Genomic DNA, 24,445 nt, shown 5'->3' with positions numbered 1-24,445 from the left:
ATGCTTTTCTTTGACTCCACTTCAGTTGCTAATTTGAAATGCTTTCAATCTGAATGATTACAAGAAATGTGCCTCGTGACTACAACACAAATTGCTTCTCTTTTGACCTCCTCATTGAGTGAACAGCGAAGATTGAGGTTTAAACGTCTTTGGCGCATCATTTCTAGACTTTCTGTGATATAACCTGGGGCTGCAGCTAGCCATTATCTCTTCCGAGAAATAATTAGGGTTGCCTATACAGCGTCTGGAGGAAGAAAAAAAAAGAAACGCTTTTGCTATCCCTCACGATTAATGTTTTTGCCTTGCTAAGAATACTGCATTTGCTAACAAATTCACAATCCATACAAATAGCTGTTTATACCACAAGCAAAATGGCTGGCCTCTCCTCAGCCTCCTCCATTTTGTGTCTGTCCCTCCAAATGATGGTGCATTTTCTTGGGATTCTTTGCTTCAAACTATTAAGACTCATATGGGAGTCCCTCCTGGAGGTGTGATGACAGAACAGGAAACACAGCATGGGGTACCTCAGAAAATAGCTTTGGGAATGACTCGCGTCACAGAGAAAATAGGAGTGAAGTCTCAATGTTCTCAGTCAGATCACTATAAGCGGAGGACAATGACTGCAGTATAGTGTATCTGAATACTGTTCAACAGCTCTTGTATTATGAGTCAAATCTAGAAATATATCCTTACCAAAAATACTATAGGAACCATATTTTCTGCCAAAATACCAATGTTAGTATACGATTATTATTATTATTATTATTAACAATTGATAATAATCACTTAAACAAAACTAAAGTTTCTGCTGGCTTCATATATGGTTCATATCCCATATACATTTATCAGGGTTTTACTGAGTAACAATAACTTTAGAAATGCTATAGTATATTACCATAAATATTTAAACTAACACTTTAATATGACAGATAATTCTTCAAAAAAATCATAAAAATGAATTCATAATTAAAAGGATAAACAAAAATATACATATCTTTAAATTAAATCTCTTTAAAAGTATATTATGTCCTGACAGCATGATAAAAATGTTCCTCTTTAATAAAGTTTCACTGCTGTCTCTTTACTTTTTGTTAACACCATCAGCAATTGTCATCCAAATTGTGAAGAATGTATTTGAGGATTTCAAATAATTTCCCTCATTTAACATAGGTGTTATTAGCTACTAACACCAGCAAAACAAACATGTTTGATATGCAAAAAAATGGTTATTTTGACAACACGGTTTACTTCAATAGATAGAGCTGATAGTTAGTTTGAATGTGTTCTCAATTCATTCTTAATCAAAGTCAAATTTGTCATATCTATATTTGACAGGACAGTAGGCCTACACATTTCTTCTTTTTTTTCTTTTCTTTTTTTTTTATGTTCAGTTTTGGCATATAGTGAGTGATCCCAACACTAATATCTTACTGTTTCTGATAGTGGTCGGCCGATATATCGGGCCGATATTTGCGGGTTTTACGTGTATCGGCATCGGCCGATACGCGGCTGCTGCGTTCGCCGATAGGTTTTTTCCCGGCATTATTTACAGACAGGCGTCCGCGGGCAGCTCTGTGTTGCTGGAGACGCTGCAGTTCACGTGCAGCCCATGCACTGCCCCTCCCACACTAGCAGAGTGCTGGAAGCCTCTTCAAGACAACAGCTAGTTTTAAACTTTCAAAGCATCTTTTAACTGTTTAACTTAGCTGAAATATTGCTTTGAAAGTGGAAACACATTGCTCTATATGTGCGTGCAACTATAGCTAAGCAAGTTTGTGGGTCCAAATGGAAAACGCGAATGCCGAATGCCTCATCTATAAAACTGCTTGTCATTGTATTTAGAGAGCTGCAAATAGCTAAGTTTGAGGCTATCCATATGCATATGTCAGCTGTTACGAACACTGGTCATAGGATTAAATAATGCAGACGTTGTTCCGTGATTCCGTGATATTTGTGGGAGTTTTATTCAGCTAACGTTACCATATGGCTGAAGTTTGGACGTGTGCTCATAAAAGAAGCAACGTGGTTGCGACACGCATGCGATGCAGCGCGCTCGTTTGTCCAGGCGCTCCTATGCCGTGATGAGATGAAAACATCTAAACTTTTCAGAATGCCGCAAGCGCACGCAGGTCATGTGACAAAAAACAACTGACCTTTCCATGACAACATCGAAAGCTCGGCCGAACAGCTGTCCGCTGGACAGGGCGGGTTTTTATTTCTCATCTCCATAAATATATGTTGTCGTAAAGGGCTAGAAATAAATGAATCCTTACTTCTCGTCATCATGGAGAGGGCAGTTCATGGTTGCATAGCAACGACAGACGCCACGGGAGCACAAGCTTGTAGAAAGGAGAAAGCGGCGCGGCCGTGCTTTCCACACGTTTTTAGACGCGATGTGTGAACAGTCCCTAATTCATAATAAACTGAGAATCTATTTGGTTTAAAATCGTTTTTGTTTTGTTTAAAATGGAGGAAAAGCCATTTTCTTAGGAAAGCCATTTGCTCTACAAGAGATTAAGTTAAGTGCACTAAAATTTAGGCCTAAGCATTAAATGACTAGGTTGTAAATAGTTGGTTACTTTTAAAATTAAGTATAGTACAGTTTGGACTTTATTATGCTGCTTGCTTGTTTCTACTGTGTGCAATAGTGTAATTATTTTATTTATGCTTAAATATTTATTTTCAGTATTTTCAGCACTGAACTTTTTTTTTTTTACTTGTTCTACCTCACATGTTTTTAATATTTGTCAAATATTGTTTTTTTAAGTTCAATAAATGTTCCTTTTTTAAATTGAGACTTGTAACATTTGTTATCATCATTGTGTCATTTTTATGATGTAAATTGAGTGAGCAAAAGCAGTATCGGCTCCAAATATCGGCCCAAGAAAATTGGCAGCCCGTATCGGTATCGGCATCGGCACTAAAAAATCCATATCGGTCGATCCCTAGTTTCTGATTAGTATATAGAGAATGCCCATATTGGTTTGATGCGGAGATGGTGTAGTATTCCTATAGAGTGAGTCAGTGAGCATAGGCACCAGACAGAAGAGGTGAGTGGACCCGGATCACGTCCAGGGCAGAGCAGACTAAGCCTGAGAGTGACACTGGATGGGTTAATTATCTTAGCTTGAATTCTTGTCCTAAAGGGGAAACCATTAGATAATGGTCTCCCCACAGTCCTCTAATAGAGCACGGGAAAGTTATTTCACAACCTTGTCCTTCCAGAATGACTGGGAGATGCACACTTAGTTTGCCTGTTGTCTAATTGCATGGCTAATTGACTCTCTTCCCCTATTCATTTCTCCAACCGCCCATCCATCCATCAATTAATTGAATGTGCTGACTCAAATAAATGAATGCTGTTCTTTTGAACTTTCTATACATCAAAGAATCCATAAGAAAAGCATCACGGTTTCCACAAAAATATTAAGCAGCACAAATGTTCTGACAATTTTTTAAGATGAAGAAATGTTGAAGACTGGAGTTATGATGCTGAAAATTCAGCTTTGATCACAGGAATAAATGACATTTTAAAATATATTAAAATAAAAAGCAGTTATTATAAACTGTAGTAATATTTCACAATATTACTGTTTTTACCATATCTTTGATCAAATAAATGCAGCCTTTGGGAAACCTCTTTCAAAAATGTGTAATAATAATAAAATAAATAAATAAAAGTTAAAATAATTGTATGTATGTATTTTTATAAGCATCCTTAAAACAGAATAAATTGAGTATAACAGCAAGAACAAAGCAAATATAGTGCTTTGGATTTATTTATTTTTGCTGGAAAAAAAAAAGTACTGATAAAGTACCAGTAGTATGGAGATCAGCTGAGATTATGCAATGAAAATATTCAAGTTTAAAATGCTTGAATTCTGTGCTTTCACTTTGAGTGTTAAATGTATGATCATTACTCACCTTCATAAATATAGACACTATCACCAAGCCATTCGGACTCTTAGCAGCTTCTGTGTAGTTTGTGTACAGTTCATGGTTGTAATGTATAAGCTGCACCTGTATAATTAAAAAAAGACAAAATGGGCAATTATAAGGTTTTGACTTTGTTCACTGAAAGAAATGCCTCCCTACTTCTCTATTTGCTCACTATGAAGGACAAAAGTGTGTCAGCATCAATACATAGCAAAAGGAAACTTGCTTGTGTAGCCTACTGTCTTTGCATACTGAAAGCATAATTAGGAATAATTACTGATTGATAATACTTTGGATGGTAATCCAGTTTTTATAGTGCGGATTTAATCGTACAGCCTATTTTCACCCCCAATAAATATGTGACAGTTTGAATGAGCTGAGAGTCCAAAAGTTTTTGACACAAATGACTCTGAATCACAATCACAGGTAAACAGCTGCTTCGGTCTTTGTTTGAACATGTCTGTCAAATTTAAATTCGAATTCATTGTGAAGCAAGGCTAATCTTCCACCGGTGAATCGCTTGAACGCACACTGTCCCTGTGAAAGAGCTTTAAAACTCAGAGCCAACAAATGTAGAGATTACCTTGAGCAAAGAACAATTATTGTAAAATAACTTTTTCAAATGGAAAAAAGGGTCCCCTCCAAGTTCGTATTTAACTACAGAACACTGTTAACAATTTAGGACCGTTTCTGGGAACAGCTTCGTACATCTTTTTAGTCAGAAGTGATCAATTCTTTACCAAGCCCTGTTTAGCCTGCTGTGTGTTTTTTAAAGAAATAAATTAAAAACTGTGGCTGATAGTAATTATGAAATATGCAAAAGGGGGAGCCAGGGAGTGACAGATCGTCTATAAACTTAATCAAGTGTGGAGGAACGCGATTACAGAATGAATGTTAATTTGATTAGATTTTTTAGGGGAGGGAAGCCAGTTCTTTCCCTAAACTCTTTAACCAGAGAGAGTTTAAAGGCTAGTCTGAAGCGATTGAACGCCAAACTTTTATACACAGTCAGCTGACATTATAGCCTTTCTAAGAAGTTGCATTATACGTGTGAAAAGCTGAGGTGCTCATCTCACTGCATCTGTTGGTTCTGTGAAATCTGCAGATGGTGGAGAGGTGTCGAACATTAGCAGGAAATGTTCAGTGCGTCTTTGCACACAGACGGATCTGTCAGAGCGAGAGAGGAGAGCTGTCTCTGCTTCGATGGGAGACGGCTTATGCCTCTGGTGGGCCCCCTGACAAGCTCTTTATTGTCTGATAGCTGGCTTAGGCCTACCATCGGCGAAATATGAAGACAGCAAGTCGATAGCAAAAAGAGGGGTGGACAGCGCTAACAGGGCAAATGAAAAGCAGTCGTCTGGAACCGCCATCCAATAGTGGATGCGCTCAAAGCAAATAAACGGAAAGCCTGGGAGGACGGAGAACAGTCCTTATTTAACTACATTAAGATGTCCTGGGAAGGAGCATGTAGCCAGTGAAACCCGACCGACTGGAGCTCAGCTAACTTTACCGGTAGCAATGCAGTGTTTTAGCATGTTTTTTAGTAGGATGGGACAGAGAGGGCCGTTATGCAATAAAGAGAAATTAGTTTTGGTGGAAGTTTGATGGTTTCCAATTTTATGCGGCACTTTTTAGATGGCACTTTGCTATATTTAGGACATATGAAAATGGGATTTTAATGAGCAAATATATGGTGGCATCTAAGCACTGAACAGTGATGGTAATTTGTTATTTTGCTACCATTGATAATTGGAAATTAATGAAAGGGTGAGAAGGGGATCTAAAACAGAAGTGTGGGCTATTAGACAATTCTGCAAATCACCAAATATGGTGTTTATTTATTAGTTCAAAGAAACAGTCTATTTAATGTTTATGCATTACATTTTTCTGTTTATATATCTGCAAACTTTAAAAACATCCGAGACGTTAATTTAGAAAGAACATTATATCTGCGTAGCTTTACATGCATGTCTTATTATGCAGTACAAAAGTTGTTTTGTTTTTTCCAAGGGGAAATAAAGAGTTTCTGAGAAACACCTTGAATATTTTAACACTCATTTCATCAATGGTGTTTCATTTTCAGCTTGTGAGTAAGACTGGCCATATCGGATCTGGGAGAATGATGCATGTTTTAACTCAAAGGTGTTGCAATGCATCTGCAGTGAATCAAATTCCTTGTGGGTGCTTTGAGCATCAGTCAAACATAATCTTTTATTACTATAAAACAAATGAGAGAAGAGGAAGGCAGACGTGTTGAATGTTACAGAGACAGACATCCAAATAAAGCTTAAAATCTTGGCTGCATCTGAATGCAAAATTAATGTTTGTCATTTTAAGTTGTAAGATTCTTCCTCTCCATTGCCTTTTCAAGAACAGGCATGGGCTCATTTGGTTTAATTTACAATCTCAGGCAGGTTTTTTTTAATTTTTTTTTAACCGAGCTATTCCTGAACAGTGGTGGCTGGTGCTAAAAAAATTTGGGGGGGCGCAACAAACTGAATTATTAATCAAGGACTGAATGTAGGCTAATTGTTAAATAACAATTTAACAGTGATAATGTAGCTATCATTAGCCTAAAGTTTAGCTAAAACTTCAGCCGGTAGGGTTGGGAAATAGCCAATTGCCAAATAAATCTGAATTTTTGGGCTAAATGGCGATGTATGGTATAATCTGAGTGTTTAATTATTATTTTTCTATTTGAATAAAAACAAACTGTATTTAATTTTTTTTTAAATATATTTAATATCCAGATCAATATTGTCCTACAAACAATGTTCATATTGAAGGTTATAAAAACAAACCTTGCTGTCTATCTGCAGTCTATCCAAAAAAGGGGTCAAATCACATTACATTCTAACATTGCAACATTACAATCTAAAAACAAAATAATGCTTTTTAAAGAAGTAGTTAAATTTACAAAAAAAAAAAAAAAAAAAAGCTACTATCATAAAAATACACATGTAGGTTTGAAATTCTCTAGCACATTTATGTTCACCAACAACAAATATTCAACAACAAATATTTTAGCTAAATATATTTATAATTTAGTGCTAATGTATATTTTAGTCAGAATAATTGCGCTCCTGTATTGCGCTCCGTCTGTTCGGCGCGCATGCACGCGGCGGCGCTCGTTCACGGAAGTTTATCTCATGACAGCAAGCTGGAAATATTTACTTTCTAACATTTACAGATGGAGAATATGTCCGTGAAATGTAAGTTACGCACTGAGGAAATTATTGGATGTCACTTCAGCTTATGGATAAATATTATTAGAGGTATATTTGTTTCAACCAATCGCTGCACAAGTGAAGTTTACGTGTGATGACGAAAGCACGTTAGTGCGAGCCCTCCCGGAACCCATAGAGAATGCATTGCAGTGCCTGCAGTTCGAAAAAAAAAATCTTTTAATGTAAGTCTATGTGAACACTCTGGGCGATTCTCAGCCAGAGTGAAATCACCCAAAAAGAGGCGGTACTCCACAGAACGTGACTTGGCGCTGATTGGACTATATCCAGAGGCAGAACAACAGTGAGTGACTGCTAGCGTAACTCTGTGGTTGAATGAGATTGTGATTGAAAAAGTCCCTTTCACACTTTGGTGGTGCGTCGCCCAATCGCCCTAATGAAGAAACCGCCGCTGTTCCTGAACATGAAGAAGAATGTTCACGAAGGCTCTTTCATAAACGTCATTTTCTTTAGAATTTTTAGTCACCTGGTATTTTTGTACACAACAGCAACAAACCTAGCTGCACATTGAGAATGCTTGTTAAATTTCATTTAAATTTGAATTGTGGCAACAAACAGGGTCCGTGTACCTTCTGGTAATTAGATTTTCTACTTGAAAAGAAATAAAGAGAAATGAGAGTTGTTGTTTTCTTTTTGTCGTTTTAAGAAACGGAAAAACGAGACTTGAGGTTTTTCAAATTTTTGGTTCATGGGTAAAAAAATGTGCTTAAGCTTTAATATTTGTTTCGAATTTGTAGGCGGCCCTGAAACGCCCCTTTAGTCAACCCTCTCCAGTCTTCTGTATGGTATACGCAAGCGAGCCAAGCTTGTTCACGAGATTCCTGCGGCTTTGTCGTGTACAACTGCTAGTGGCCCTTACAAGCCAAAAAATCTAGATTTTCAAGGATGATGCATGTTATTTACAAATCGGTTTACTTTATTCATAACCAATAAAATGGCATTTGGCTTTATGCGATTAAAACAATATTTAGATTGACCTTTCAAAAGGTCTATTTAAGAAAAACCTCAGATGCAACATGTTTTCACTTGCTATTACAAGCAGAATTAATATTTTTGAATAATACCTGTGTTTCATGGGAAAAACCCAACCCCACTAATATTATTCATAATAAAACTTTACTTAAGTTTTCATCGTAATAATTAGTCTACTGCAGTGTCTTAAGGCCCAATTGGGCTGTATTTTGGAATTATGAACTGAAACGAGATCATATTAATGCCTTTACTGTCACTATTCCAGATCATTTTAGTCTGGCTATCACCAGACCAAGCTTAGTCTCGGGAGTCTGCTCTGTATTTTCTACTGCACAAGAGGCGTGATCAACGGGCATAGTTCAAATGACTCTATACGCAATTGGACAGTTCTTCAACCAATCAGACCAACGATCCGGGTGACGTACTTTGCAGCGAAAACTCCAGGCAGGAAACGTGTCAACAAACGTGTTGGTTTGGAGCATTGATCAGTGGTTTGCAGAAGCAGCAATTATAATCATTAATTACTGAGGATTTGCCTGTCAAGCTCACACTTAGTTTGTCGCCACACAAATCGTTGGTCTTATTACCCTCAAAGGGAAATGTCAGGACTTCACTGACTGGTGACTTTATCAAATGATGGAGGCCGCAGTGCAGTGCATGCTAAATGTACACAGCGAGTGTAATTGAGATGCTTTTTTCCGCTGTTATGGCTCTGTTAGTGGGAGACTACTTATATTGGAGAATGAGAACAGTAAGTCATCAGCAATACAGTTAGGACTATTTCTGCCAAAAATATAGATTTTGTTTTTTAGTATGTTAAGATATATTGGTCTGCAGGGTGCAAACATTACTGTATCATAATCTGATGCAAACCATGTTAAACATTTCATGAAATGCGTGCTCTGAGGCACTCTGTAACTATTTGTCGATGCATAAAAACCTACGCCATCGAGTTTTGCTTTCAGCGTACACCCGCTGTTGACCTACGAGGCCTGCTGTCTTTACACATTGCTCTTAGATTGTGACCTTAAAAGATCAATAGACTGCCAAATACTAGCAGCTACTGGCGCTTTACAGATGATCTGTATCCCACTCATGACGCAAGACTAACAGGATTCAGAAGCTCACCTCCCCAGAGAAAGCCTGGCCGTTGAGGAGATGCTCAGAGCCCTGTCCGTCCTCACTGCCAAAGTGCAACCTGATCTCCTCCAGACGATTGCTGTACGTCATTGGTCCACCCGAGATGTTCACCAGGTGCTCTTTGTCCAATCGGAGAGATACATGGCGACCAGTGTTGTACATCGTCCCTCCCACCTTTAGAAAAAAACAGATAAGGTTAAAAACAACAAAAAAACAACAACAAAGAATTAAACCAAGACCTACTTATCAAATAAATGAAAAGAAAAGACCAATGGCATGTCCAGATTTTTTACTGAGGCTACATGTGGGGCACAGACTCATTCAAGGGTGGCTTCTCTGATTTATAATGTGCTTGTCTTATAAAAGGTTATGTGCTAAATGAGCTAGAAAGGGTGCTAAGTTAAAGCCAGATGGCAACCAGCTGCATATTAACTGCTATTTTTTGGCTTTAGAAAAAAATAACAACATGCTTTCCACTCTAATTAAACCAAAAAGACTGTATCTGGTTGAACGCCCAGCCTCTGATTTGGGAGATGGGATAAATTTGGGGAGAACCTGAGTTTGCTAATCAAATTTTAGGGGTGGCTAGAGCCATCCCAGAACACCCATGTGGACACGTTACTGAGATATTTCTGATTACATATCCCAGGTGTTGATTTTTATTAAAACTAACAGATTTCAACTATTTGTTATAAGAAGGGCACATTAAAATGTCTTAAACTTGTTATACAGATTATATTGCTTATCCATTGTCCTAGACCCAGACATTCAATCTTAAAATATGAAAATACATCATAAAAACACCAATTATTACATATTTTAAACTATCATGAAATCGTTTCAATATTTTGGTTGAAAATTATTTCTACAAATTTTTCAAAAATCTCTCATAATTTCCACCGCAACCAACAATTTTGCCCATAAATCTTTCCCGCAGAGTTTGTTTACCCTTTTATGAAGCTAAATCATACTAATATTTTATTGTGTGTCATTTACAAATCAAGCTGTAGTGATGTAACGATCACCAGTGAGAGTGCCCGGAATTACTATCAGAGGACACTCCAACCCAGACAATCACCACTCCATTCCCCATAATCCTTTGTCCAGACTAATCAGCCATGATCACATCCACCTGTATGTCATTACCTTGTTTAGCTCACCCCATATAAGCCTGGTTTTCACATTCATTTCCTGAAAAGTCTTGTCTAGTGCTTCTACTGCTGTTTGTGTATTCCTGTCGTTGTTCTCCAGTCTCCTGCCTTCTCTTTGTGGATTTTACCTTTGTTCCTGGATTATTTCGTGTTTATGTTTGTCTGTTAAAACTTGTGGTTGCATCTGGATTCCCTCTCTGCCTCGTCCCTGCTTACATGTTACAAGTGACAATGTGAAAATTATTTAATTGTGTATTTAATATACATAAAATGCAAGCTTTAAAAATTGTAATGTGCAAGACAAAAGAGTCTTCCATTTTATTCTACAAAGATATTTGTATATCAATTCATTTCCACTCCATGCTAATGAAAGCATGATAAGTGTGTTTTAAGAGAAAAGTCTACAGGGCCAACAGTGCCAAAAGCTGAAGACACACCTCTACATCTAATCGGTTTACTGAAAAACAGATAGTGGTCTGTAATTAAATTATATTCTCATTCTCAATGATACTGTAACATGTAAAAACTCAAGTGGAAGGAAAGAAGCTGGTGTGACAGATGGAAGAATGAAAACAAAAGAAGTGTGTCCTTAGAGCCGAAGAGAGTGAGAATCTTCTTGGAATCGATTAGATCTGAGGCTTTAAGAAGAGAGCATGGAGATACAACAACCACGGATCGCAATCTTTATCAGCGTATCTGCTTATTTATTTATATTCAGGAGTTGTTCCAAAGTGAGCCATTGAAATTCCAAACACAATGCTAGAAAGGCTTCCATGGCTCTTATCTTCCCTTTTCTTTTTTGCCTCTTTCTTTCATTCTTTCTTTCTCCTCTTACGACTTTGCCTTCAAAATTATTTTCCCTCGCCAAATTCCCAAAGAAAGAGGCCTGCCCACACATTGTAAATATTTTATAGAACCTCTGAAAAAGCAATGATTTGTGTAGGGTAGAAGGAAGAGGTGAGGAAGAGAAGGGGGGAGGGATGGGAGGAGCAAAGACCATCCTTGAGAAAAAGGTGAGTAAAGACAGTATAGCCACACTCAAAGGATCTGCACAGTTACCTCTGGGTGCTGTACTCGTCTGAGAAAAGGGCAAGACATTTGAAAAACCCTGAAGAGGTCATTTCTCAATGATTATTCATGAACTAGAGATGGCAAAGGGAGAAAAAAAAAAAAAAAAGACTCCCTGCCTGTCGCACATGCTGAACTGAGATGTTTCTGCTACTATCCAACAACAGCGCCGAATGAACCTCAGTTAGATGTTTTTATTTTTTCCAAAATTGTCCATTTGTCCATTATTGATGGCCAGTCTATGCTGACCATCTTTGTAACACTGTATGGATGTTTTATTTGAGAGATATATGTGGGGGTGTATTCACTTCTTGCAATGTACTACCCAAATGATTTCAAATATCAGATGGAAAAACACTACACAGCTTCCATAGCAAGTCCAGTACAGATGTTACCGGAGGGTATAAAGATCCTCACATGGAGCACGTACTCGACTTTCTTGACTTCATGCACTGCGATTCTCATAAACATTAGTCTGTGTATTGTTTCATCTCGGCATTTTAATTTTCCCAAATGCATTGAGCTGTTTCACCTCATAATTTGTATTAATGTATTCAAAATCATGCTAGTGAATGCTCTGCTGCACTTTAATTTGTTGATCCGACAATTCTAGGAATGACACATCGCATTGCTCTGACAACAACTGCAAAACACCACAGCATTTTGAATTAAACTTAAGTTGATGTGGCATTATACTTGACATCTGTAGATGTACAGTACCAACACAGGAGTTAATTGCATTTCAAAATATTTCAGAATAGAAAACAGTACCTCTGTGTAATATTTTACATTTATTAGTTTTTTTAGTTTTTAACCAAATAAATGCAGTCTTGCTGAGCACGAGAAACTTATTTCAAAACCTTACCAGTCTATGTGCGCGTGTACTGTATGTAAATATCAAATTACATAACAGCTCTAAAGCTTTCCTTCTAGACTGCTCTGCAGCAATAACTAGCTATTCCAGTGTGTAAAGATCACATAAGCATGGGTTGAATCTATGAAACATTGTTTCCAATAGCTTAAAGCCAAAAGGCCAGTTTTTAGATGCTGCTAATACTCTCTGGTCAGGTAATCATGATTGCATGCTTTGAAATTAATATCGTAAAAACTTTTATAATGTGCCAGTGAGACAGCAATGAAATAAAGAAATTAGAGAAGCACATGCTCTGTCAAGGGGATTGGCATTATGAGATTCTGTAAGGATTTGAAAGGCTGATATCAGGATGAAAAGAATGTAAACCAATTTATTTCACAGTCTCCAACGTACTGTACTGTTCGGTCAGCATAAGTGATCACTCAGTTCACTCTGGAGAAAACTGGCTTTCAGCAACACTGTAGAAATGACAGCATTAAAGGGAAGATGTTTTAGCTATATTTGAATTACTTTATAAGTCTGGTAAAATTCTGTGTTTATTAAAGCATCTAATTTTTAATAAACAGTGAATTTTAACAAAATATTTTAACCGTTTTAATTTAATTGTTAATACTTATAAAAGGTAATGAGGTATACTATAAAATGTTTGGAAAAATAATGAATTACCTAATCAATTATTATTTTATTTTCTAATGCCAGTGTTATGCCAGAGTTATGGCAGAAATAAACTTCCATCGTCACAAATGAAATCCTTGATCCAATCATTGGATGAACTCAAAATCCAACAAACCTCGTGAAGGCCATGAATCACGGTATGAACCAAAAAACAAGCTAACCACAACCTACTCAATTTCAAATAATCACTACAGTAACAACACTGAAAGTTAGCTACACAAGTAAACATTTCTGAAGGATGAAATGAACACACATTTTGACAGACCTGCATTTTGATTCAGCCAAAACAAAATTCAATAAAATGAACTGGATGTCTCAATTCTAGAAAGGTTAAAACAACACACATACTGTCAATGAGTGAGAGAGTAACATTCCAGAGTTTATTTTCTCTCTTTTTATGTCGGCCCTTTATTTTGAACTTCTTGTTTTTAGCCCAGGGCTGTGTCCAAAACCTAAGCCAGCTACCTTTCTGCCCAGTCAGTCAATGCCTAACCAGACAGCTTCTAGACAAGCTTTCCTAGGTACAATAACATCATGTCTAATGATCTAGAACAGTTTCAAGTGGGTGTTAATTACCAAGTGGATATTTAGTGGCTACAATGCTCCACACTCCAGAAGTGGAGTCATAAGTGGATTTTTTTTCTGTTGACATTTCTAAATACATTTTCTCCTTTCTCCAGACACTGTTAATTCATTCCACCAATCAAGCATGCACAGGATTGTGGGATATCACAGGAAGCACACATTACATTCAAAACAGACCAGGGGTCTCATTTATAAACGTGGCGTACGCACAAAATGTGATTTATAAAAACAAACTTGACGGGAAAATTTGCGCAGCTGCACGCAAATTCTGACCCATGCGTACGAACGTTTTGGAGATGGAGCAGTTTGGCGACACCGATCGTGAGCTGGAGTTAAGTGTCTTTTTGGTCACTTTTAGACAGAAAATCTAAAGAACATTAAACATATAAGATACAGAAAGATAATACAAATATAATTTCACTCACCAAGCCTGTCACTTGAAGCAAATATCCATCCCTTTCTTAAATGTCCGCGCCAGCGAGCGCGTTGGGCCGTTTAGTGAAACTGACGCAAATAACAGTTTAAAAAAATAAAATAATGATTTAAACTATGTTTTACTTCTGATATAAACATTTAGATTAAATATGCCATTCAAATTAATAGAGTTAAACACTTAAACATGAAATCATTATTGAGAAGATCATTTTTTATATTCAAATTCAATCAATAGAAATATTTGTTGTGGATGCAATGTTTTTGAACACTTTTCCTGTGGCATGCTGTGTTTTAATGTTTTTACCACAGAGATAATTGCTTATCATGATAATACCAGATTATCTGAAAAAATAGTTTTGTGCAAATAATGCCCAAGGGCTATCTGTTTCCATTAAAAATCTAAATCAATTAAAAATACAATTCGGCCAGTGGAAAAGATTGAGAAATACTTTCTCTGAAATGTATTTTATACACTATTTGATTTATGTATTCAAAAACAAGGCAAGGATAGGCAACTACATGATTTTTATTAATGTAATGTGTCTTGTTCCGTTAAATGTTATCACGTGGATGAATAATCATATGCAAATGATATGCAGATGAGGATCTGCATAGTAAAACTAGGCGTTGTAAGCTCCATATATGGTTATTTCGGGGTGGAGACGCATGTGCGCACAATCTTCCGCTGACTGGGATTTATAAAGTGAATTCTGCGCAGGTTCTGGCGTACGCACGGTTTTATAAGTCTGAATATTTTTTTGCGTACGCCTTTTTTGGCTTTCGGGCGCACGCACACTTTTAGTAAGGTTCCTACGCACAGTTTTATAAATGAGACCCCAGATGACAAGCACTGAATTCAGACATGTCTTGTTGCCTTCCTACCGCAAGATACGCCACTGTCGTGTGTAACGTTCACTGATCACTTGTTTAATCATTCGCTCTTGTGTATTTATACCCTCTCAGGTTTCTCTCGTCTAGCATAGCTCCACAATGTGTTCTGAGAGTTTTGGTGCCATTAGTCTTGCTTTGAACTCTTATCTGATTCTAAATTTAGTACTGCACTCGGGTCCTTCCTCACAAGGTCACTCCCTGCACTGGATTGTTGTAAACTCCCAGCAGCTCTTGTGGTTTCAGTTGTAATGAGCAGATTTTAATGCTGTTTCTGGCACCCTGTGAAGAAAATCAGGCTAAGACCATAATGCATTTATTAAATAACAAGATTTTTTTTTTTCTTCATTAAGGTGAAAAACGCTATGCTGATAAAAAGAGGAAAAACATTACATACTTGAAAATGAAAAATAACTGCATTGTCAAATTAATCTCAACACAACCTTTTAGTCAAATCATTGACAAGATGCTGTTTAGTGACACCACACTTTTGAAAAAAAAAAAAAAAAAAAGAGTAAATATTAGGACTGTCACTTTTGTGAAAAAATCCTGTTCGATTTTTGAGACATACAGTAAGTGTTCATTGAATAGATTGTAAAATCGATTTTCCATGTCTAAAGACGTTTCCATTTTAAACGCCAAATATGGGCAAATCCACGGACACCTAACAGGCATTAGCACAAACGTAAAGAGGGCGCTTGAGACATGCAGAAGTCAGCAAATATTCCTGATGATTTATTGGCGTGAAGTTTCGTGCACAATGACAAACAGGAGTGCAACATTCTCGAAAAACAATAAGCCATAACATGAATGAAAAACATTACTGCAGTCTTCAACATGGCTGTGTTTACGATTAGAAATGTCAATGTCAGAGCCTGCAGTTGCTGTGTGATGCGCGTTCGCTGCGGGTGTATCGTGACGAGCTGGGCGCGCTCCGAGAAAAGACCGTTAAAATCGATTCTCTATTTTTGTTTTCGAAACTTGCGTTGGTTGTGCAATCGATTTTCGAACGTAAAGTGACAGCCCTAGTAAAGATTAAGGCAATAAAAGTTACACTGAGCCAGCCAAAAAACAACTATCATGAATATTTGCAAAAATAAGGGGCCTGTGTCAGTCTACTCTCTAGTTTAATAGTGAACTGTCAATTTTTTAGGACTGTCCCATTTGCAAATCATTCCAGTGCACTGATCCCAAAATGTCATAAAATTTAAAATAAATAAATAACTTGCTAGAGATGTCATGATTTCTTAACACTTTCAAATAATAAGAGTGTTGGATATCAGATGTTAAATATCCAAAGTTCATCAGAGTTGTAGAAACTTGATGGCGCGTCTGATTAAAACACGGGACAGATACCAGTCCTTTGCTCTCTTTTATTTTCAGTTCAAGATTATTAAGTCTTGGGTAATTCACATGGCATAAAGATCATGGATTGCAGATTCACACGTTGTAAATAGACAGATGCCAACAGATGGACAGGATGGATTGGATGTACAAGATGGTTTTAAGTCACTACAAACGATACAATAAAGGAAATCAAACTCATATAATTCATCAAACATAACATATATATACTCAAACCAAACAATTGAAATAAATAAATTCAAACAATACAATTGGCAAAAACAAACTTACTTAACGCATCTTAAGGAAAGGACTCAAAGGACATGGTTGGGTCTCCATTCAAACACCCACACCTCACCAATGCAAAAGAACAAAGGAAGGAAGTGAGGCCTACTTATAGACCTTAACCAGGGGGTGTATGGGTAATGTAGTGTACTCAATTTAGTAGTGTAATTTACTTGGGATTGTGGGATATGTAGTACACAGTATATAAAGGAAAAAAATAAAGAAAGAAATGAAATTAAAGAAAAGGGCCAAATTCACAACAAAGAGTACAAGTGTAAATGTATAAACAGTCTTTTTTTTCTGTCTGATTTTATTTTGTTGTCACTAGTGTGCGTGATTACATCAGTTGTTATAACAAGATTAAAAAGACCCTCATCGTAGAGGTCTGCTACCCGACCCGAGCCCGACGGGTCCCGAAAAACTCAAGGGTTTCGGGTCGGGTTCGGGTTAATGTTTAATGAATAGCCTCGGGTTCAGGTCGGGTTCGGGTTTGTAACTTAGAAAAACTATATAGGCTATACATATAGTTTGCGTGCCGTGTGCTTGGCTGCTTGTTGTGTTGTGATCGTATATGATTCTATATGAGCACGCGCGAGAGAAAGTAGGCTACGTAGTTTCAGCTCTCCTCCTCTGATTGTGGTGTTGTGACTGAAATAGCGTGCACGGGAGCACATGCGCAAAAAAGTTTTGTAAAATGATATATGAATCATTTTTATTTTATCATATATCATTTTACAAAACTGTTTTGCGCATGTGCTCCCGTGCACGCTATTTCAGTCACAACACCACAATCAGAAGATGGCTCTGAAACAATCAACTCTCAATGCTCTTCCTTCATAACTCGTACTGAGAAGGATATAGTTGGGCAACTGTGCGAACTTTGTTTTGAAGTTTAATGTTTGAGTTCCAGAGGAATTTGTGACTGTTCAACCACATCAAAGATTCGTAATTAGTAAGTCCGTGCTTTTTCTCTTTTTTTCAAGGGGCCGCTGTGCCTTGGTGAAACGATGTTTGTACATGTAGCCTATTTTTATTATTTTTATTATTATAGTTGCAAGCAATCATAAAATACAGCATATATATATATATAAAAAAAAAAAGTATTTACTGTGAGAAACGGACCTCGGGTTCGGGTCGGGCTCGGACTTAAAGGGGTCATATAATGCCATTTTTGTACAAGCTAATATGATTTTTTAGGGTCTAAATGAAAAGTTTGTAATATACTTTAATTAAAAATTCTCATTAGTATTGTAAGAAAACACTAATTTTACCTGGTCAAAAACAGCTCTGTTTTCAGCACGCCATTTAAGTGTATGTGTCTTTAAATGATAATGAGCTTTGCTCACCCCGCCCCTCTGTTCACAGTTCAACAGTTGAGGGTATATTTTGAAGAATGGCAGCGGGAGTCTCTGAGGACACTGTGCAACCGTATCAATTTGAACCGGAGTCGGACCCGGAACAAAATGACGGCCCCGAAGAAGTTCGACAATTAAGGCTCGAACAGGACGTTTCTGAATGGTTGGTTAACGTAATGTCACTTTGATCTATCTATGTGTGTACTGGCAGGGTAGAGTAGTGAGATACGAACGCTATGTGTTTACTGATGTATACGTTAGTTCATTGACAGATTGATGTTACAGCTAATGGTCATGAACAATTTTTTTGTGGCTTGTCAGTGATGCGTAACGTTATCTATGCAGTGTTAGGTACAACTGTCAGGGCTGAAGCACTGACATGAGGTCACGGCAGGAATGTTTCTAACAGTAGTTGTTACCATTCATCTTCATGCAGTTATAACTGTTTTTTTTTACATTACTTCTTAATCAGTAACAGACACCGTTATAAACCATATACAAAAGTAAGCTTAGTGTAGTGTTACCACGTTAACTTTAACACCTGCGTACACAGTTTGTAATAACACAATAACCATAATGCGTTGTTCATTATAAACGTGGGATTATATGCCGTAATGTACCCTTACTGTAAACCTTAGCCGCATTCATCATGAAGCGTGCAAGCGATTTGCAAAGATTAATATAATTAATTAATATAAAGATTAATATAAAGGTTAATAAAACGTTACACTCACTTCTTCTGGAGGTGCAGCAGGAACACGAATAGTTGGTACCGATCCTTTTTTCAGGAGCAGCTTCTTAGCAAAACCAGCTTTATACTGACCCTCGTTTGTAAAGCAGTCTGGTGTGTGAAATGATTCGCGCAAACATGAAAGCATTGCTGTTGATTGTGGGGAATATTCCCTTCGAAAACAAAACTCAGCCTCTGCGTCTTCAGCGGTTCGGATTTAGGAACATCAAAATGACTGCTGTGTTCGTTATTACACCCAAGAACTGAACACCACAATCGCTTAGACGCCATTCTGCTCATAGACAGTGCTCCAGCGTATCAACAACGGCGGACTATGATGACAGCTCTCTCACGAGCGAGGGCGGGTCAATGTGTAACAGCCCGATTTCAATTATCATTGTCCCAGTGTTTAATGGATCAAGGCCCTTAATAGTCTCCAAATTTATGTTCACTGTATACTGAATTGACATCATAAAGGGAACTAGAGAGTGGAATGAGACACAGTCAAACATATCTGCATTGCTGTCTGCTGAATGTGCCCTCCCTCAGTGTATTACACACTTCCACACACATCCAGACAGACAAGCTTGGTCTTTCCGATGTCCTCCCTCAGTTATTTCCACCTCAGAGATCCCTGCCTTCAAATCTGAGCAAGCTAAAAGGAGTTTACAGTTTTCGCCCATGCATCCCTACACATTCATGCAAATTGACCTCTGAGACTCGGTTAAATTTAGAAGTGATCTAGTTTCTCAAAACGGTCAGTAATGCCACTGCTCCTAGTTTGAATTGCCAACACGCTGCTAAACGATGGATTACACAGAAGACCCAGCATGCAACCCCATCGCATGTTGCAAAAATTGTTCCGAAATAATCCAGCTAGCACAATTAAATGTGCCTTAAAAGGATCTGCTAGCTGCACTGATTCACCAGACACATCTATCCCCCTTTTAAACAAGTTTCCTTGTCCCTAGCATTTCAAGTCAAGCGTATCAGCTCGCCCATTTATTCACTTGATTGTTCTCTTTTATGCTGTTTTTTGTTAATTCACCATTAGTTTGCTCGTATGCTGACTGCCAGCTATAGTTACTGTTTTCTGCTACTTGTTTCGGTCCCACTAGAAAGCAATTTTTGTTCAGACCAGTAAAAAAGAAAAAAGAAAAAAAAAGTGTGTAATAGAACATACACTTCTTCACACGTTGCACACAAAACAAACAACTTGAACAGTGTAGTCCGATTCGCAAATAAATGGCTTGTATGAACTTTTTTAGTGAATCAAAACATACAGTGCAAGCAATGGCTGTGGCAAAATCGCCCCTATACCCTCATTCACTATTCCCTACATTACTCCACTTATATAGTCCACTTTGTGGGACTGAGTGAGCGCACTCAATAACATCTACTATGGTTTCAGACACCACTACAAATGGCTGTGCTCTCAAATAATTACCTATTTGAGGGTATGGGGGTGATTTCGGGACACAGCTAATGAAGCTCAATTCCTGAAACAATACATCGAAATGAATTTTTACCGAAACACTGAAAGCAAAATGAAGGTTTTCTAAAGTTCCAAACTAAAGTTTAAGTAATTGGGTGATCAAACTTGATATGATGTTCAAGGTTTTGTGTTCACAGGTTTTAAACCAGTCAAAGGAAAAGTTCTTCAGGAACAAGCCACCTTCAGCCAAACAAATTTCCCATATTGCAGTCTAAAGAAGGTTTTTTTTTCTTTCTTTTTTTTTTTCTTCTGTCTGAATATTTGGTGCATCATTAGTCTCAAACAGCATGTATAATTTACAGCATTAGCAGAGAAAGAATTTAAAATGAAGAGTTTGTGAATTTGAATCCCAATTAATCGAATATCTACATTTACCTATGTGTTGAGTAAGATATTAGTACAAACAAAATCTCAATGTAAATCATTCAAATTCAAGTAAAACAACTGAGAGGTGCACAACTTAAAATTTCAATGAAAACACACATATATATAGTAAGCTTTTGATGAAACAACTTTGACGGTGCAGCTTGCCAGGCTACAAAATGACTCATTAAGTAGTTAAATGGTAGTCATGCTGTCTTTTTGAACATAGTTACAAGTCCATATTGGCTGTAGGATTGTCTTTCAGTAAGCTGCTTTTGTTCACTATTTCACATTTATCAAAGTGGGTAAAAGCACAAGCAAAAATATCCCTTCTGCTTTTGCCTCTGCAATGACTGCTTTTGTTCCAGAGCTGGTTCAAAGAGTTTAATAATGAGACCCTTCAGTGGAGGAAGAGGAGAGAGGGAAACATGAAGGTCTAGTGGCTGATCAGAAGATGCTGATTCAATAAATAACTCAAAGCCAGGTGTTCCAGATTCAAGGTTCGCTTTGCTGACTATTATCATGCCAATACGAGTTACTATAGAAATACACAGGGACAAAAAACAAGGCACATGCTCACAAACAGCACATCTGCACTCAGAGTACATTTATCATGCATTATTGTGTTCATGGGAGGATGTGTGGTGCAGAGGCGGGCATTGCAATTAGGCATCCATATATTGTGGCATATCTCAAGGAATCTCCCTGAGGATGAAATCTTAAGCTCTTCAATGTCAAATTTATTTTGATTATAATGTCAACCTAGATCTAGACATCCATATTAGGCTCAAATAGAGAAGTTAAAGCCTTCAAAGTTGGTGTTACAACCCCAAAAGGGCAGTTACAATGAAAACAATCAAGTGTACAAGTAACTAAAAACTATGAAGGAAAATCACTGCGGGCTTGTATACAGTATCAAGGGAGGTAGATGGAGGCGTTGTGTGAACTGATCAAGTTCTGGTCATTTTTATTGAGGATATGGAGCCCTATATGACAAAGAGAAGCTTATCTCACTTCAATGAGTATTTTCTGGAATTTTGACAATCAGAGCCTCAGAGGCAGAGCAGACTGGAGATGAGAGGGAATATGGTGGTGCTCCAATAAAGCATGTATATATATATACATATATATTAGTCTGTCATTTTTATCATAGGTACTCTTCAACTGTAAGTGACGGAATCTAAAACAAAAATCCAGAAAATCACATTGTATGATTTTTAAGTCATTAATTTGTGACATAATTGTGCATGACATAAGTATTTGATACACTGCAGCAGGGATTTTGGCCCACTCCTCCATACAGACCTTCTCCAGATCCTTCAGGTTTCGGGGCTGTCGCTGGGCAATACGGACTTTCAGCTCCCTCCAAAGATTTTCTATTGGGTTCAGGTCTGGAGACTGGCTAGGCCACTCCAGGACCTTGAGATGCTTCTTACGGAGCCACTCCTTAGTTGCCCTGGCGGTGTGTTTCGGGTCGTTGTCATGCTGGAAGACCCAGCCACGACCCATCTTCAATGCTCTTACTGAGGGAAGGAGGTTGTTGGCCAAGATCTTGCGATGCATGGCCCCATCCATCCTCCCCTCAATAAGGTGCAGTCGTCCTGTCCCATTTGCAGAAAAGCATCCCCAAAGAATGATGTTTCCACCTCCATGCTTTACCGTTGGGATGGTGTTCTTGGGGTTGTAGTCGTCCTTTTTCTTTCTCCAAACACGGCGAGTGGAGTTTAGACCAAAAAGCTCTATTTTTGTCTCATCGGACCACATGACCTTCTCCCATTCCTCCTCTGGATCATCCAGATGGTCATTGGCAAACTTCAGACGGGGCTGGACATGCGCTGGCTTGAGCAGGGGGACCTTGCGTGCGCTGCAGGATTTTAATCCATGACGGCGTAGTGTGTTACTAATGGTTTTCTTTGAGACTGTGGTCCCAGCTCTCTTCAGGTCATTGACCAGGTCCTGCCGTGTAGTTCTGGGCTGATCCCTCACCTTCCTCATGATCATTGATGCCCCACGAGGTGAGATCATGCATGGTGCCCCAGACCGAGGGAGATTGACCGTCATCTTGAACTTCTTCCATTTTCTAATAATTGCGCCAACAGTTGTTGCCTTCTCACCAAGCTGCTTGCCTATTGTCCTGTAGCCCATCCCAGCCTTGTGCAGGTCTACAATTTTATCCCTGATGTCCTTACACAGCTCTCTGGTCTTGGCCATTGTGGAGAGGTTGGAGTCTGTTTAATTGAGTGTGTGGACAGGTGTCTTTTATACAGGTAACGAGTTCAAACAGGTGCAGTTAATACAGGTAATGAGTGGAGAACAGGAGGGCTTCTTAAAGAAAAACTAACAGGTCTGTGAGAGCCGGAATTCTTACTGGTTGGTAGGTGATCAAATACTTATGTCATGCAATAAAATGCAAATTAATTATTTACAAATCATACAATGTGATTCTCTGGATTTTTGTTTTAGATTCCGTCTCACAGTTGAAAAATTACAGACCTCTACATGCTTTGTAAGTAGGAAAATCTGCAAAATCGGCAGTGTATCAAATACTTGTTCTCCCCACTGTATGTAACTTAGAAACTTTTTTATTATTGGTCTATATATATTTTTAAATAATTTAATTATATAATTTAATAAAAAAAATTTTTTATTATAATTAGAATATTTCTATTAATTTCCAAAAGAAAGAAATTAGGTAAACTTATTGAAAAAGAAATCAATGCAAAAAGCTACTGTAAATGTGTGATCAGAATTAGGCAAATGCAACTTGAAGAGTTGTCCTCAGACAGTGACAATGGCAGCATTTATGTGCACGATTAAGAAGCCACATCTGAACTCCATCTGTTCCTGCTGTGTGCCCGTCGCACCAATGCCAACACAGCCAACCTGACGCCACCCCAGTGCCGTTGACAAATTAACACTTAAACACACCCTTGGCTTGCTTGCAACTGAAGAGAGCCAGAGGGGGAGGAGAGTGGGTGGAAGATTAAATTAAAGAGCAGAGAGGTACTTCGCAGGACTCGGATGAGTTGACACGAGAATCTTGGCCTGACCGTTGACAGTGAAGCCAACTCATTAAGATGCAGGAGCAGAGGTGAGCTGTAAAAACCGATGTCTTGCCACATATCATGGTGAGCCGGGACGGCAGGAACACATTTTCACCGGGACGTTTACAGTTATAAGTTATTGTGTGCGGCTGCGAGGGGATCGAGGGATGGGATAAGGATGTAGCCTAAAGCTTTTGCTTCTCTGGTAAACCAGCACTCAGACTTCCCCTCGTGAATTCGCTGTCATCGCATGAATAAACAACGTACAGGTAACACTTCAGGGGACGTCAACGGGTAAATAACCAATGCTAAGTGGCACAGTCACTGACTGCTTTCATATAGAGATTTAACAGATGTCATTTCCCAAATATACACACAGTGTGTGGACAGGTGTGGTTAGATTTAAAGTTTTCACAGCCATGTTTCTCTCTCAGACAAGTCTGTCAAAACTCGTACTGCATTCTAAATACCAGAGAACAGATGTTTGGAAGAGATTCTAAATATATATATATTTATTATATTTATTTATATATATATATGTATATAAAAAATCCCAACAGCTGTCAAGTTATTGCAAAAAAGTCAGAAAATCACAAGATTTGTATTCTGCATAAAACACATTTGGCAATGAAATTAGAAACAGTGAAGACGGTTTCTGCAGTGCCTGTAGACTTTGTCTGCATTTTTTTAACGTTTGATTTATGTATTTGCCTTGCTGTTCAGATGAGTTCATTCTTCAAGGAACTGCCATTCTTGGCCCGAGGGTCTTTTTTTTTTTAAGGCAGCAATATGTATTGGGGGCTGTTTTGAGTGGGAGAGAGTAGAAGATCTGGAGGGAATTCAGCAGAGGAACATAACAA

The 24,445-nt window shown here is 38.0% G+C and overlaps 1 protein-coding gene across 1 annotated transcript in view; it reads right to left on the bottom strand.

Moving 5' to 3' along the window:
• ca10a (carbonic anhydrase Xa) overlaps positions 1-24,445 on the bottom strand; it is a 195,801-nt gene that overhangs the window by 10,610 nt on the left and 160,746 nt on the right. Inside the window, exons 4-5 of the mRNA XM_084433547.1 lie at positions 9,282-9,467; positions 3,925-4,020 (exon numbers count right to left, since the gene is read on the bottom strand). Coding sequence (XP_084289673.1) covers positions 3,925-4,020; positions 9,282-9,467 — 282 coding nt within the window. The remainder of the gene's footprint in view (positions 1-3,924; positions 4,021-9,281; positions 9,468-24,445) is intronic.

This window comes from Rutilus rutilus (genome assembly GCF_951802725.1).
Source record: "Rutilus rutilus genome assembly, chromosome: 16".
Classification (NCBI taxonomy): Eukaryota; Metazoa; Chordata; class Actinopteri; order Cypriniformes; family Leuciscidae; genus Rutilus; species Rutilus rutilus.
The sequence above is the reverse complement of the archived record's forward strand: the minus strand, read 5'-3'. Positions and strand labels throughout refer to the sequence as shown.